This window comes from Hyposmocoma kahamanoa, unplaced genomic scaffold (assembly GCF_003589595.1).
Source record: "Hyposmocoma kahamanoa isolate Upper Pololo Valley unplaced genomic scaffold, ASM358959v1 86, whole genome shotgun sequence".
NCBI lineage: Eukaryota > Metazoa > Arthropoda > Insecta > Lepidoptera > Cosmopterigidae > Hyposmocoma > Hyposmocoma kahamanoa.
Window position 1 is genome coordinate 5,787,880 of NW_020654289.1, and position 17,516 is coordinate 5,805,395.

General features: G+C 35.8%; 1 protein-coding gene across 1 annotated transcript in view; it reads right to left on the reverse strand.

Annotated features, from left to right (window-relative positions):
• LOC113234955 (A disintegrin and metalloproteinase with thrombospondin motifs 7) overlaps positions 1–17,516 on the reverse strand; it is a 184,967-nt gene that overhangs the window by 106,489 nt on the left and 60,962 nt on the right. The window contains exon 3 of the mRNA XM_026470481.1: positions 1,089–1,308. Coding sequence (XP_026326266.1) covers positions 1,089–1,308 — 220 coding nt within the window. The remainder of the gene's footprint in view (positions 1–1,088; positions 1,309–17,516) is intronic.

Here is a 17,516-nt window from a genome sequence, read left to right on the forward strand (position 1 = left end):
ACCATTATAGTACTCGTACATAACGATACAGTTGTTGCTGGCCCGCCGGCGCGCACGCACGTGCTATTCATCTTTCATTTACACAGACAATTTTATACGAATAAATCGACGACATTCCGATTTCTACTAATCACAAATAACATAACATTTTTATAAAAAGAAAACCTCAAAAATTGGCTTATCGGCTTTTTTATTGGAATTACATATATTTGCCAAGATTTATTGGAATCGGTTAAGGGAAAGTGTGCGAAACCGGATCCATCCCCTAGTTTGCCACCCTTAGAGGTGGAATATTTTCTTCAAATTTAAATGGGACTACAACTGGTGTATCCTCATTCCATAAAATCGACGCACGAATGGACGTACACTACAGAAGACCATGTAGCATTAATATCTTGGGTAGCGCTGATTCGCCAACATAACCGCTGGAGTACCGTCAACAGCAAAATACTATCAGCATGATATCAACATTTAAGTTTATGAGACTCGGCATGACATTCTTACTATTTGATAAATGTTTTATTTCTGCGTTATCTGCCCGGTAATTTGAGATCATTTATAGCTGTTACAATGTAAGCACAAAGTTTCGATTCAAAGATTTAGATCGTTCCTACAATATCTCTGCGGTAGGTAAATGTAACGAATGAATACGGCAATCAAGTGGTACATAAAAATACATCAAGGGATTTTTATTAAAATTAATGTTTTTTTAAAAAGCTACCTACACGATATGTCACGAATCTCGTCATTAGTCATTATCTTGTAGAAGCGCTGCAGTGGCAAAACTGTACATACCTATTTCTGCCGCGAAGCATGCGAATATTTCTGCGTTCCGGTTTTGAAGGGTAAGGGTGATGGTTAAATTACAGGCGCATGGGACTTGTCAACTTATGTCTCTGGGTGACGGGCGCAGTGGCAGTGCCCCTAAGATCTTTGGGCTTTAAAACTCTGAGTGGCACTGCGACTGCTACGGATAGACGTGTCGCTTACCACAAGGCGCACGACTTGTTCGTCCCCTCGCTTGGTATTATATAAAAAAATACCTCAGGGGTGGGAAAAATTGGGCATTAAATTATATAAAAACTTACCTTAGATCCAGTCTAAATTCCCGTCCATCCACTGTGAGGTTATAATGCAATTCATGCGGAAGCTCGTGGTCAACCCCGTACAGGTCCCGCCGCGCCCGCGCGTGGCCGTGAGCATGGGAATGATCGACCGTGTTGGACAGTAGCGCGCCATCGTGCGACACCTTCTTGGGGATCACCACTTGCACTTGGGAAGGATCCAGGTGTCGGTGTGAGTAGATACCTGAAGAAGAAGAAATTTAGTTAATAGCGAGTTACACGGTAAAAATTAAACTATTTTATCGGAATTAAATCGCGTATATTCAGTTAGTCAGCTGTGACCATAGCACCTGTAAAAATCCGTAGTTGGGTAAGGATGCTGGTGAACTTACAGGCACGTGGGACTTCAAGTTGTATCTCAAGGTGACAGGTGCAGCGGTAATGCTCCTCTGATCTTTATGCTTCGCTTTGAGTGGTATTACAACTGTTGTGGACAGGCGTGTGGCTTACTACCAGGCGCACGACTAGTTCGTCGCACGATTTGGTATCATTAAAAATAAGCCCGAAATGTTGCTTTGTTGGAAAATACAAATATACACGAATTAGATATGAAAAAATAGTTTCACTTATAAAATTTAGTTTGTATTGAGAATTTTGAAAAAATGGTTTCAAGATCAAGTTGTGTGATGGTCTGAACATTTAAATTTGGAAGACTCAGGGTCGTATTCTAGAACTCTACTCAATGCTCAAGTCAGGATCGGAGTATGACTTCAAGCACTGGAAATACGACCCTAATGGCAGGGACTCGAGTATGATTTCGAGTGCTTTAATCCACACTCAAATCCTGATTTGAGCATTGAGTAGAGTTCTAGAATACGACAGTAAGAGCCGTAGGAAAACTATACTCATGACGTTGTACACGACTGCAATTACACGTTCTACAAGAATTTTGAAAGTAAACAACAGATTGTTCCATATGGTGGAGATTCCAAAAATGTTAGGTTTGTGTTAGATACGGATAACCTACAAGAATATTAATGAAAATTTTAAATTGAAAAGAAAAGACTACCAAAAGCGTTGTTTATGATAGAAGTTCGCCAGGTTTGTAGGCAAGAAGTTATTGTCTCTTTGGTCAATTTGTCACACACGCTAGACTGAGTTGTTATTTTCTTTGATCATAATCATTGACTTACAAATAAATGGACGACGGGTCTAATACAAAAACCACGAAAAAAATGTCTCAAGTCAACCTATTCGAAATTTAAATTGTAATGTCATCGCAGTATCGCGCTGTCAGTCGAACAAATGAAGACTAAAGCGGAGTTTGGCGCTCTGTATACGATTTTAGCGCCTTACAAGCGCGGACACTTTTTAGCGCGGACCCGACGTCCATATAATTGTAAGTCAATGATCGTAATAATTAAAATTGCTGCTGTACAGTTATGAATTATTTCAAAAGTCAACAATAAAAATCTGCCTAATCAATAGTAAGTTACAGTCGTAGGCGTTAACTATTCTTTCCTAGAACAGCGGAACCGGCTAATAAACTGATGCATTATGCGCTTGTAGCATAAATATTGCAATGCAATAAACAAATAAGGAGTCAATGCTGAATTGGATTAGAGTATAAGAAATTAAAGGTTGCTTATTTCATATCAGTCAAATAAATACTGGTGCACATTGCAGTAAACAGGATGAACGTCATATCACACTCTCAATAATAAAATGACGTAAATAAAAAAAGCAATAGAGTTCCATGTGAAAGAGCTCGTTCAGGGAAGTACCTTACGTATTTCTGCCGCCGTGTTTCGCTTTGGTAGGGTAAGGGTGCTGGTGAAATTACAGGCACATGGGACTTGTCAAGTAATGTCTCAGGGTGATGGGTGCAGTGGCAGTGACCCCTGAGATCTTTGCGATTTAAAGCTCTGAGTGGCACTGCAACTGTTATGGATAGGCGTGTCGCTTACCACCAGGCGCACCACATGCTCGTCTCATCACTTGGTACTATAAAAAAAACTGTTTTTTAGAAAAATTTGAAAATAAAATATTATTTGGGGAAAAAAGCCACTAAATCCTTTGTCTACAACCTTCTTTAATAAAAACTATCAGAAAGATTTTGTGAACATGAGTAAAATCATTATTTGAAATTCTGTATTATTCCTAAATATAATCCCAGTACTGAGTATTAAAAAATCGACCTCAATAGTTCGTGGCATTACATCTATTTGCCAAGTTTTATTAAATCGGTTACTGGAAAGTGCACGAAACCGGATTCATCCCCTTAGAGGTGGAATATTTTTTTCATTCCTTAAATGGGATCACTACTAAGGTAACTTCTTCCCAATAAATAAAAAAATAAAAAGAATCATCAATATCGATTCTCAAATGCGGGAGTTATCGCGTAACATGCATACAAAAAACAAATACAAACGAATAGTGAACCTCCTCCTTTTTTAAAGTCGGTTAAAAAATAAACGAATGACTACCGTATGTCATTCTTTTGAATAAGACAAAAGCCGTGACAATTAACAAAAAAAATCACATTATTCAGCACCATCCATGTAATGAAAAGTAAACGTTCTATATAATAACACGTGGCATGATATGTAATTTGATCGTCGAATCAAAACACTTGTTTATGAACTAAATAAATTCACAACAAAAAATTCGGTTTCGTAATGACTTAACATAAAAATAGTAAGCAGTAAGTATTTATGTTGAGTCGTCCGATTTGTACTGCGTCACGTTACGGCCATCACTCATCTGTTTAAAGGGAACATTAAGGGCGTTTGTCCGTAAACTAATTTGGCTCCAAACACAATTACTGTCCGACGCAATTACAAAGATACAAGTTTAACGTTGCTGCTGACTAAATTTATTCAGTACTTCCACACTATGAATAGAGCAGCTATATTTTCTTGTGAATGTTGTAAAATCTACTCTGGGATAGAATACAAGACACAAGATTCAGAATTTTTCATAGTCGCTTAATATGTATGGAAATTAAGGCAAATCCACCTTTTTTAGAAGACCTATAGCTACAAGTGTATAGGTCTTTTTTCCACTTAGGAATCATATATTATATTATATTAAAAAGGTTTTCGAATGGAGACCACGAACCTAAAGGTGTTCAGTGCGACGGCCCCCTACTAGATGGACGGATGACCTGGTAAGGGCGGCGGTTAACCGATGGATGCACATCGCATGCAATCGGCTAGTCTGGAAATCTTTGGGAGAGGCCAATGTTCAGCAGTGGACGCCTTCCGGCTGATATGATGACGATTATATTATATTATGTATTAGGTATAGGTTCACACCTAATGATGACTGTTGCAATATTTTACTGAAAATTGTACCGTACGTTATTTCCAAAGCGATCAAGTTAGCAGTTTGAAATAGTGACAATTTGTACCTATAAGTTGCCGTGTTTGCTAAATGTAAATTAAGTCTGGAGTGGACCGGTTCTTTGCAATATTATATAATATACAATAGTCTTAAAATAAAAATAAGCATCAAACAATTAGAAGAAGACTTGCTGCAAATTACGAAATGACTAGTCCAGAGTTTCTTTCGCTGAACTTATAAGTTGGTTGAGTTGAAGGCTCACGTCATATTGGATTTAACTGTCAAGATGTCATTACAACCGTTTTAGCGGCAATAGTCGCAATGAAAGACATGGTCAATGGCGCGCCCTATTTGTCCTGTAGTCCGAGAGCCGAAACACATTTCTCACGAATAAAATATTTTCTATAACCTATACATATAGTGTAGTTAGCAAAACTATCCATATTTTCAATGTATATTTTTAAATGGATTGACGTTTTGTTGTTTGTGAGTAAAAATCGTCGCACAACTTTAATTTAACAGGTGATATTGTGGACAACATAACTCAATATGTATAAATAAGCGTCTCAAAAACTACACCCAGAACCAGGAAACTCCATTAAAATAATATACATCATTGTAGTTTATCAAAGTTTGTAACAATAAATAGTATTGTATTTTTTCAACAATGTATTATTAACTATAAAGTAATTTATCTCATGGGCTTATTCCGCTGGCGCCACACGGAAGCGCCGACGCACGTGCTAGCCCTCATTACATCACGTTGATAACTGACTTATCTCAATTACATATTGTTCTTCAGTTCTCTCTTATTAACCGACTTCAAAAAGAGGAGGTTCTCAATTCGACTGTATTTTTTTGTATGTATATTACGCCATAACTTGTTAATACATGCAAATCGGTCCACATATAATTGATAATTTGTGAACCAAGCTAATAAATGTAATTTCACGAACCTTTAAGTCGGTTTTTTTTTATAAAAAAGTTATTTCTGTTTAACTCTAACAATTCATACTAGTTGATAAAATGGAATTTGTTTACATATTGATTTTCATGTCATTTTTAAGTACATAAGGAGAATATTTAAATTACTTACAACTACAAAACGGTAGTAACGGTGTAGTCTGTTTTTGCTATATACGCATTTGAGCTCTTTTTAAAACAGCCAACAGTTAGTTCCAAAGCAGTCCGCCTGTATACCTACGCTCACAGTGTGTAAATAAGCATGTACAAAATTGTAAACTCAACAATACGATGTGGCTCCTGGAGTACACGCGCAGCTTGTTGTGGCGCCACCGACTGGCGTCCGCGCAGGAGGGCTACGTTACATCACCGACAAATGAGCGCCACTAATTATCTCTGCCTCATTGTACCCGCTAGTTTATATTTTCGGACGGTTTTTAGCTCTCCAGATTTAAATACTGACTCACTGGCTACGGCTGAGAATAGAAGAAAGAATTTTGAAGAAGAAATTTTGCTAGTTTGAATTTAACACGCTATTAAAAATAGGTAGATAAAAGATATAGTAAAATTTAGACATTTTAAATAATTACCCCTGACATATCCTTAAGTATTCTATAATGTATATATGGTAACAATTACAATGTCAATCGTATGACACTTTAGTAATACACAGATTACAATAGACGAAAGAATATTTCGAAAAATTGAACTAGTAATTCTATTTATAGCATTTTTCTGAGTGTTTCGTAAAAAATCGACGTCGTGTAACAAAAAAATATTGTCGTAGCATAACGACTCCTAGACCAATAAAATGCGGAATTTTTTTATGTTTCCAAATTTATAAAACAGCCGTTTTCTCAATTGTAATTGTAAAGTTTATTTTTAAGTTTGTATGTTTTTACTACCATGATTTTTTTGTGAAATTAATCCACTAGTTTGTTATAATTCAGTATTACAACGAAGGTCGAAACACAAAGAAAAAATATGTATAATTTTTTCGAGATACGACAAGATCACTTTCCTGTAGCAATATTAAAAATGAAACTAAATATAAGTTGTAAAAAAATAACCGCGCATTTTACCGGGTGTGATATTACCCGGAGGAAAATGACGACGAGGTTGACGATGGAGCATGCAGACGCAAATAATGCCTATTCAGTTCCTTAATTGTGTACAAATATGTATATTTTTTGTTACATCAACGTCCATGGTTTTTAAGGGAAAGTACCTCTCAAGACCATGGATTTTGCAACACGTCTGAAACGTCGAGGTAAAACTTATTATATTTATTACACGATTAAGTCCTGATTTTAAATCAATAAAGCAAAAACATTTCTTGAAATAATAGATCTTTGTGCCTTTTAAAAGTCGACTCATGAAAAACAAGCAAATTCAGAGGCACTTAGCAAACTACACATAATAGCAATTTTGTTATTCTTACTGATTCTTTCGAAACATGCAATTCATTAATTGTCTCATTCTGAATCAACATAAATATAGTAACAACATAATATAAAGGACAATCGGTATAACTTACTAACTTACTTAGCAATTTACAATTATGTAATCAAGACGGTCCTCCTAAGTGTAATATTTTTCTCAGAAAGTATCGTCTATGATAGCTGTTCGGTTTTCTATGAAACCTACGCGCATGTCAGCTATGCGGCGCTTGTCATACGACACTTGACTGCTGAGCCAGGATTCTTTTGTTAATGAGATTGTTAATCTTTGTATTTCTATTGAGATTTAATTTAGAATATTGCAATTCAAACTTATTAATTAAGATTTCATTCTACTGCGCTAAGTATTTTAATGCTATTGTACTTGCTACTTTATTTTTAATTTTACTAATAAATATTCTTTTTTTTTATAACATCATGTAAGGTGATGGATAAGTCGTGCGCCTGATGGTAAGCTACACGCTTGTCCATAACAGTTGTAGTGCCACTCAGAGCTTTAAATTGCAAAGATCTGAGGGGTACTGCCACTGCGCCCGGCACCCTGCGACAGAAGTGGACAAGTCCCACGTGTCTGTAATTTGACCATTTCAGATTTTTGTGACTTAAAGCTCTCACTTAGAGCGATTTTGTCCATCCAGACACTTAGTATCATTAAAAAAATTACTTATAAAATTTACGTTGTATACATAAAGTGTTAATATTAGACTTTAAAGTAATTCAGAATAAATTCCAAAACCTTTCTTTCTTTTTGCCGCAACAAAGAGTGAAACAAGGAAAGATAAAGGTATCTTAGTAAAACAATGGCCATATACATAATTATACTATCACAAATGGTGTACATTGAACCCTATCAATCCACCCACATTCAAATCAGATTATAGCCGCCAGACAATGGATCATTCCTACTGGGCCGAGTTCAAGGCTACTCGTAAATCCCAGACAATGATTTCAAATTGTAGCTTTGCCTTCACGGTTGATTTATTCAATAGATATAAATATCTCATGTCTATCAATTGTTTTATGCTTGTCGGGGATGGTTCACTAGTCTCTTAGAAAAAAATATGTGAAGCTACAGGCCTTGTACTCTCGTTCTGCCGTCCGACATTCGTCCGAAACAAGCATTACACGATGCGAAAGTTTTCGCGAGGCTGTCGCGCGGCGACCGCCCAGTTACAAAGCTTTCATGTACATTAATGACGAATCTGAATTCTATTTACTAGGTAATAACATTTAAATTCCGGCGGCCCCCGCGTAGACCAAATTCAAGCCAGGCTCGTCCACATGCCCGGGACGATCGTTTAAGTGAAAAGGTAAAAGCTAAATAAATAGAGCGTACTTTGCCATGACAGTCAGATGCACGCGGTCGCTGCGCGGTGGCGACGCGGGCTCCGCGCAGCAACGCGGCCACTGCGTGGCGTGAGCGTGATGAAATTCGAGACGAATAAATGCGCCCTTATTGTCAAATAAATATTACTCGACTGAATTAAAAGCATTATTTCGACCCGTCCGTAGAACAAAGACCTATGTGCGATTGCTTATTCTCAGGACATTATACATTTCGTTCGCTGTTCTTAGCAGTGAAAATCAGATCGACGATAGATGGATCGATTTTATAGTTCCGAAACGAAATAATACATCTAATTATGAAAACACCTATTAGCTAGGCCCTATTTTGCATAAGGAGATTATGTATTTATCCTATTTTCGTTGTATAATCACATCGGACTCTGTTCTTCGGATGAGTCGATTTGACAGTTATTGTTTCTGACGGATGTTGGACGGAGAACGAGAGTCGCGCTGCAGGCACGAGATTAACCGATTTCAGTAAAACTTGCCACATAGATTATAGTGTGAAATTACGAACCCCAATCATCTTCATCTCTCTCATTATACGTTTTCTTGGAAACGCATTTACTTTTTCTGATTCCTGGAAGAGTTCCAACTAATATTTACTATAATATTAGTGTCTAAATTACTTAAATTTGCTAATTGTAAGCTATTTCTTTCACTTTGACAATTTACTCACTTTTCATGTCCGATCTCCCGACCTTTGTATATTCTGTCGTACTGATAGTATCTCCAAATTTTGCTATTCGTATTTCCACTACGTACTATTGCATCAATTTCACTTTATAAACATATTTATTTCGTTATTCTTCTTCTTCTTTTAAATGTTATGGCTCCATCGAAATAATCAATGATTTTGCCAATGTCAAGTAAAAATAACTATGTACGGTAGTTTAATATTATTATAAAAATTATACAAAAAAAATGGCGATTGCGCCAATGTCCTGTTCGTTATTAATATTTTTTTAGAGTTGACATTGACAGATATATTACCCCTCTACAATCTATTCTTCCACAGATTATCCTATAAATTACTCTTCCTTTGATATGCAAGTGGCAGTACTTCCCTGGACGAACTCTTTCACAAGGAGCTCTACTGCTACTACTGCTCAAAAAAATGGACGATAGATGCGTTTCTATTGTCGTCGCGGAGACCGCGGCGCGTTAACAAAAAGCGGATATGCGGATAAGCACACTCTTGAAGGCGTTTTTTTTTTATAAAAAAGTTATAATTATTGTTAACGTAGTCGGATAAAAGATAACTAGATCATCAGAGTTCTCGTTCAATTTATCGTATATAGTAATAGATTAATAAGGTCAAAATAATTAGGCCGACGGTTTTGATTGTAACAATAAATGAAGTTTATGCTTGAAAGTTTTACGACGCGACTTCAATTATAGAACAATGAATTTTAATATGTTTTAATATTTTTATTTTGTAATGGCAAAGTATTACGCAATAATTTATAATAGACTGGTATGTAGTCATAGAAATGGTTATGCGTAAAGATGGGCAGTGGATTAAAACTCAAGCTTTAATCCACTTCTGGCTAAAATCGTGATCAGAAACGGCAAATATGGAATTTGGTATAATTTCATACTTATTACAAATTTCGATATAAATATTCTTTTTTACACGAAAAAGCAGCAACTCCACACTATACTCACCTTGCAGTCCTGGCCATTCTCACTACTAATGATAGGATATAGTGCATACGACCCATGGATATCGATTTGTGCATTAATTTATTTCAATGCTATTTTCAAGCGAATCGATTCAATAGAAAGGCAAATCGAATCGTCTAATTCAGAAAGCAATAAATATTTTGTAATATTATCATTTAATTTGAACAAAACAGGATTTACAATAAATATTTAAATGCAAATAGTCCATGTCCTCGATTTGGGGTATATGGGTTTTAACCCGAATTAAGCCCGACGTTAAAAAAGCGCCAGGTTACTCATAATATTATTTCGTTCTTGTAAATTAAAAATAATTAAGATATAGTATAACAAATCAGACTTCCTTACGTGCCTTCTGACGCATAACGTACTGCTACTATAACAGGGTGGCAGACTTTGGTGGCTTAAATCCTCTCACTAGAGAATATCCATGCCCAATAGCGGGTTATGGAATTTCGTCAATGATTATGACCATCTTTTACAATGTCTATTTAAGTACATTTAGAAGTAGTCGAGCTCCTTGTGAAACAGTTCGTCCAGGGAAGCACTGCCGCCTTACCTATTTCTGCCGCCAAGCAGTAATATCAGCATTACTGCGTTCCGGTTTTGAAGGGTAAGTGTGCTGATGAAATTAAAGGTACATGAGACTTGTCGAATTATGTGTCTAGGTGATATGATAGGCGCAGTAGCAGTGTCCCGTAGATCTTTGCGATTTATAGCTCTCAGTGGCACTCCAACTGCTATTGTCAGACGTGTCACTTAACCCCAGGCGAATGATTTGTTCGTCACTTGGTATTATTAAAAAGAACAATATTGTAATAGCAAAGAGTAAGTTTTTAATTTGGAGGCATTCAAAAAATGATTTTTGAGAACAGCACTACGCTTTAGAATACAATAGAATAGACATTTATTGCTACGCCACAACACGGACACAAATACCTAAGAGATTAACAAAACTTAGACAAACAAAATAGATAGAATTACAAACAAAATAAAAAATACGAAAACAAAAAACAACATAAAGTAGAACAGAACAGACAAATAGCAATAAACAAAATAAGAAATATAACAATTTGTACTATACATCGAGTATAAAATAGAGACGAAATAAGGGCCATATATTCCTGGTAACACATTAGCGATACAGCTCTTATAAATATCAACTCACGTTTGCACTGAAATATAGACAGGCCAACTACTGACTTGTGTGTACGTCTCCGTATATTCCAAAAAATATTCTGTATTTATTGTAATAAAGATAATATCTCTAACAATATGCCGTGCTGTTCTATTTGGGAAAAACAGCAAAACATCTAATTACCAAACAAAAGGAATCACATTTCATCGGTAATGAAATATTAAATATGTAATTTTGCAATTTTCGTCTGTTATAGCAAAGTTCAAGTTAACTGGTCGGTTTGAAGTGAAACAATTGACGACACCCATTGACGACACCCGTCAATTGTTTCGAACTCGGGCTGGCCAATCGGAGCGCAGTTGTCACAGTAATGATATGGCAGAATAGTTTTCAAACAAATTAAATGACATTTCGTCTCTATTTCTGGATTTATACTCGATGGTACTACATAACAGTCAACCGTGACCATGGGACCTGTAAAGGGCCCGAAACGTTGGTTTGTTTGAAAAAAACAAATATACGCGATTTAAATCCGGAAAAATAGTTTCATTTCCTATGCGTAACAATCGCGAAAACCTAAAAACAATTTCTACTGTCATTTGTCAATTGTGTGGCGCACCCAAAGGACCTCATTCAGCTTATGTCACAGCCATAAATTAGATGTGGTGCTGGTTTTCAATGAGCCCTATATTTAAAATACTTTGGATCCTTGCTTATTAGAAAAAAATATTATTTCAAGGCATCTTTTCAATACCTCAAAGCTACGAAGGATAGAGATCGTACATACGCCCCGGTTACAGTTGCCCAAGTCATCCAATTAAAATGTTTAATGCTGCAGTTAAGCGCGCTGCGTGGGCGCAGACGGATGTCGATGCCTCGCCCGATGCTAGGCTGGGTTGTAGGAGGAATGGAATGAAATAAAACCTAAAGATCATGGTTCAGTTGTACCTAAATGGTACGGGAAATAATCTCAATGAAATGGTATTCTTGTATTTCTCACAGACAACCACACACAAAAATGTTTCAGTGAATGAAATATTTACAATATTTGTAAATTTAAAATGATAGTATTTTTTATAACACCAAGTGACGGAACGGACAATTCATGCGCCTGGTAATAAGTGACACGCCTGTCCATAGCACTTGAGTACTGCTCAGAGCTTTAAATCGTAAAGATCCGTCACACTGAGACATAAGTTGACAAGTCCCATGAAATGAAATTACGTGTCCGTGATCTGTTAAATATAGTCATGGCGCTTACCACCTGACCTTTTCGTCCTGTCACTTAATATCATAAGGGAAAAGAGCTAATAATACAAATATGAAAACTAAACATACGACATCTTTAAATTTTCGCAAAAATGAGTCTTTAAAGAATATAAATAAAATTCTGAATCGATATATGCAAATATCTTTTTTCCGTAATAATTTTAAATTACGTTCGTTCATGATAAAGGGGACGAATTTAGCGTCGCTTCACGACATCGACGGAGCGCCGACCTGCGTAGGCGCCGCAATTACATAATTTACTGAGTACGAGCTACGTGCAACCAACTTAGTATGGAAATAGGCGAGTTTATTAAGGAGTTACGTGTTTCAAAACGTTTCATGTGTTTTGAAACATTCGCGCCTGTTTTCCCTCGCGGTATAACTAGATTTTATGCACGTCACCATGTCTGTCTATACTTCGTATTAAGAGCGTAGATAGACATTTCCAAATCTATATTTTGTACGTATATATTCCAATCTACCATGTTAAAGTTAGGGTAAAAGGGAAGATGCATGTCGCTATATCAACTGTAAGACCACTATTTGTGACATTATTATTATTTACAAAAACTTTGATTATTACAGGAAGGTGATAACTGCCAAGTGGATCATTACTTGTTATTAGGACAAGATTGTAGCAGTAGAGCTCCAGCGAAGTACTGCTACTTCACCTATTTCTGCCATCAAGCAGTAGTGTGAGCATTAATGTCTGCTATATATTTTAAAAATGTTATTTGTACAATTTTTACGTCACGTATGTTTCTGTCGTTACACACGGGGAATTTTAGCGGCGCGTGTGCGGCGATTCAGTCGTGATGCAGTCGCTAATTGTCTACCTTTACACACACGCGCTATTTAAGGCAGCGATACAATCGCGATGCAAACGCGATGCAAGTTTTTAATGTTACAACATTTATAAGCGACGGCATCGATACAGTCGCACTTTTGCATCGATCCAATAGCGCGTTTGTATCTATGCAACTGCGTATAAATCGCTAGAGTCGCTGTGTGTAACCGCTATATGACTTCATTCGTGTCCATAGGGTTGAGAAGTACACTTTGAGTGAATATAAGCTAGAAACCATCTATACAATTATTTTTTTTATGTCAGTTTAGCTATTTTGACGTGAAAAAGTTACAAACGTCCTACTATACTTTGTTGAGAAATATTTGTAAAATAATGAGAGTTTTTATAATATTTTTTTGAAGTTTTTAAATAGTAAAAAAACAAAAATGTATTAAATAAGCCGCCACTCTAGCCAGTTGAGCAGAGTCTATTACAAACTTAATGTTCTTTTTTTGTCTATTCTCATCGGACGAACTTTGGAGCTATAATTATGATATAATACCTAATATAAACAAAATTTTATATATATTTTGATATGCCAATAAAAAAATTTTAGAACGTAGCATTAGGAAATAATCTTCTGAATCTGTTCGTGGTGCAGATTTAACTAGTCTTGAAGGACTTGCGGGTTAATGAATATAAATAACGTTAATCCTATTATGTTGGGTACAAAATTACGTACAGGTCTTAGTTTCAGGCGAGAGTTTAGGCCATAATCTGCCACTCTGGCCCATTGCGGGTTTGGGACTTCACACGTTTTTTGAAAGTTATGATCCTTCTTTGACATGCAGGTTTCTTTACGATGTTTTCTTTCACCAAAAAGCTCATGGTTTTCAAATTAAATTTCACACATAAACTCAGAAGTGCGAGCCCGGAGTCGAATCCTTGGCCTCTGCTTTAGCGGCGGTGAGTAAAACCCATAAGGCTATAATCAAATGATCATTTATTTCGCAGGTAAAATTTTTACACTTGAAAACGTCATTTTTTAAGCTACTGCTCGTTAACTACGTTGACCTCCCTGAGAAGAACGAGCAAGAAACTCTAGGGATCTTTTAAAATAAACCTAAATGCTATGAAATACACTTTGAATTAGAGGTGAGCTGAATATTCGTTTTATGTTCGTTATTCGGTATGTTCGGCACAATAACCGAACATTCGTATTCGGCCGATTATTCGGTATAAACGCCGAACTTTCTGCCGAACATACTTTTGCGGAAAATTAAATTGTTTAGGTACATTACATACCTACCTGACTCATTAATTAATATTACGATATTAATAAAATATAATAAATATATAAACATATTTTTTTTTATAGATTTTTCTTTGCACGTCTGTCAAGACAAAGTGAGAGATTGAATAAAAGTGATAGATATAACCTTAATTCGTTTATTTATTTTAATGAGATTCAAGTCCTTAAAATACATATATTTTAATCACAAATTAAGTAACAGTATGTATAGTTATTTAACATAAAAAAGATTGCACAATTGGTGACACGATTTAAAAGTTAGAAATATCCAAGAAATATTCAGCGAATTAAATGAAGGCTATATTTGTCACGGTGATAGAAATGTAACGCTTTTTCTCATATTTAGATGCAATAAAAAGCCGTGGGGATGCGGGGGTGGGGTAAGTGGGCAAAAGGGTCGCGCGCTCAACATGCACAGACTTTTTAATTTATAATTCAGGACAAAACGCGGCAATCCCAACCGAATTATTCAACCGAATATTCGGTAATCTTTTTACCGAATATTCGGCCGACTATTCGTATTCGTTGAAATCTCAAATCGGTTCATCACTACTTTGAATCATAATTGCGTGGAATTGAAGCTCATGTTGTCTTCCCATACATTATTATTATTAGTAGGATCAGCTATTTTACCTATTTAGATTTTAAGTGGTTCATTTTCAAATCAGGCCAAAAGCTTAGTCCGACCAAAATACAGTGACCGTTTAGCGATAAACCCTTCTTATGTTCTATAAACTTTTCTATGGTCACGTTCTTACGCAGATAAAAACCAGTTTTATATCTATTGAGTCTATATTGGTTTGCGATCATTATGCTTATTATGTTTGTAGTCGGAACTATAGTTACGTGTAATTTCGCTGGTCAAGGTTTTACCTAGCGTACCATTACAAATTTTAGTGTATCTAAACCATAGGTTTCCAAAGTTTTTGGCTCACCGCGCGCTTGGGCACGATAAAATTATTTCAACGCCGACCACCACAAAAAATAATTGAAAAATCCATTGACTTACAATTATATGGACGTCGGGTCCGCGCTAAAAAGTGTCCGAACTTATAGGGCGTTAAAATCGTATACAGAGCGTCATTCACGCTTTAGTCTTCGTTTGTTCGACTGACAGCGAAGCAAGCAAAATTAGACAGTACTGCGATGACATTACAATTTAAATTCAACGTTTTAGCTTTTACATATTCCTTTACATGTCACTACGTTTAAATAGGTTGACTTGGGACATTTTTTTCGTGGTTTTTGTATTAGACCCGTCGTCCATTTATTTGTAAGTCAATGGAAAAAGCATATTTTTTATATTAACTTAAGACAAAAAAATCACAAGGAAAAAAATGTGTAGTGTACTTTCAGGCTTTTTTTTCAAATGCGGTAACACCCCTGAACAGCATCAACGCCCCCCAATTTTCTCTGAGATCCCTTTCCTCTCCCCTAGGACTCTTCAGCACCCACTGGGGAGCGGTAGGTACCACTTTGGGAAACTACGATCTAAACCATTTAATTAAGCCGAAGACTGTATTTTTGTGTATAAATGTAGAGGGCCGAGTTTTAAAAAAATTCATTAAAACATTTTATTAAATTTTATTCCAATTGATTACGTAGAAATGAGAGATATAGATAACTTTGCTCTACGTACGGAGCGAGAAATTTGTGGCTTCAGTCAGGGCCTATGCAACCGCTCTTAACAGCGACCAGTAGTGATTCCCACAATTAATCTTGGTCTGTAGTCTTAATATTGGTCTTGCATTTTTGCAAGATCAAGACCACTTAACTGTACCAAGACCAAAACTGCTGACTTGAGCAAGGAACAAGACTGAGTCTGGATAACGATGCAGTCTCGCAGTTACGTCAAACTCATGTTATTGACGTTAGGTATTGATGCATTTGGTTTCAAATCAATATCAATATTGAAAGACGTTCACTAGTATTGGTATCAAAACCACGGTTTCTTGTAAGAACAAAGTCGATTGGTTGTTATAACACGAAAAGCTATTATGTTGATATTTTGATGTAAGAACTTTTTCATACTCATAAAATGGTATGTATAACATTGTTAAAAAAAAAAACAAAAATACACATGCAACGGTAGCGAATTATCAACATGTTACGCCGAAAATCAGAGACTAGCCAATAAGTAGCACGGGCCGGCGCGGCGCGATGCTCTCTCGCGCGTGTACCATAACGTAGGCTAAATAATACATTTATTAATCTTATGCGTGAACTTAGCGTATAACTATACCTAAAATAATAACCAACAAATATGATCGTCAAACTACTAATCCAAACAAAAACTTATCTCTTAGATAAGAATTTTATAATAGTCTATTTAGCAAAGTTCAAAACAAGCGTTTAAAACAGTGTTTTCGACAGCCAATAATATGCTTTGCATGTAGTTAGAAAGGAAGCCTTAATTATTTTGTTTCGCAGAAGATTTATTTGACTTTTTATTATTAAAAAATAATTGCGCATTTGACTTCCATCTCACCCTATTTACCGACAAAAAAGAAGCAAACTGATTGATAATTCTTGGACATGGGAATAATTTGTGCAATACCGAGCAGACTTTTTTTTAATATGATAAACAATGATACCCTTGACAACTTTTATTCTTATGTAAATTTACTGAAAAGTAATAAATAATAGTTTGGTTATTTTATATGGAAAAATGTATATTTAATTTTTTGCGTCAAAATATACGAATAGGTATGCAATGTGTGTGGCTTGCTAACAGTATACTTTCAATTATTTTCTACAAAGAAAAAAATAAACTTTGGCTTTAGGAGTAAAGTAGTGGTAAAATTTCTATCTACCAACTCATATGAATGCAATATAAATTAAACTTAATAATATCACATGTGTGTAAATAATATCCCATTTTTTTAGCAATAGGTAATTCAAACACGAATAATCTTGTAGCAATACTGAGACCAAAAACAAGATTGAGGGTGCAATATCAAAATCCAGATCAAGACCAGGTGTACTGACGTTACCAAGACCAAGACTGGGTTTAGTCTTGTTTTGGGAAACACTAGCGAACATGAATTGATCTAACAAGGATTCAATTTCACCTATTAATATTAGGGGTTAAAGTATGAAATTGCCGTTTTATTGCAATAGGTTCTTTGAATTTTCATAGAATCTTCAT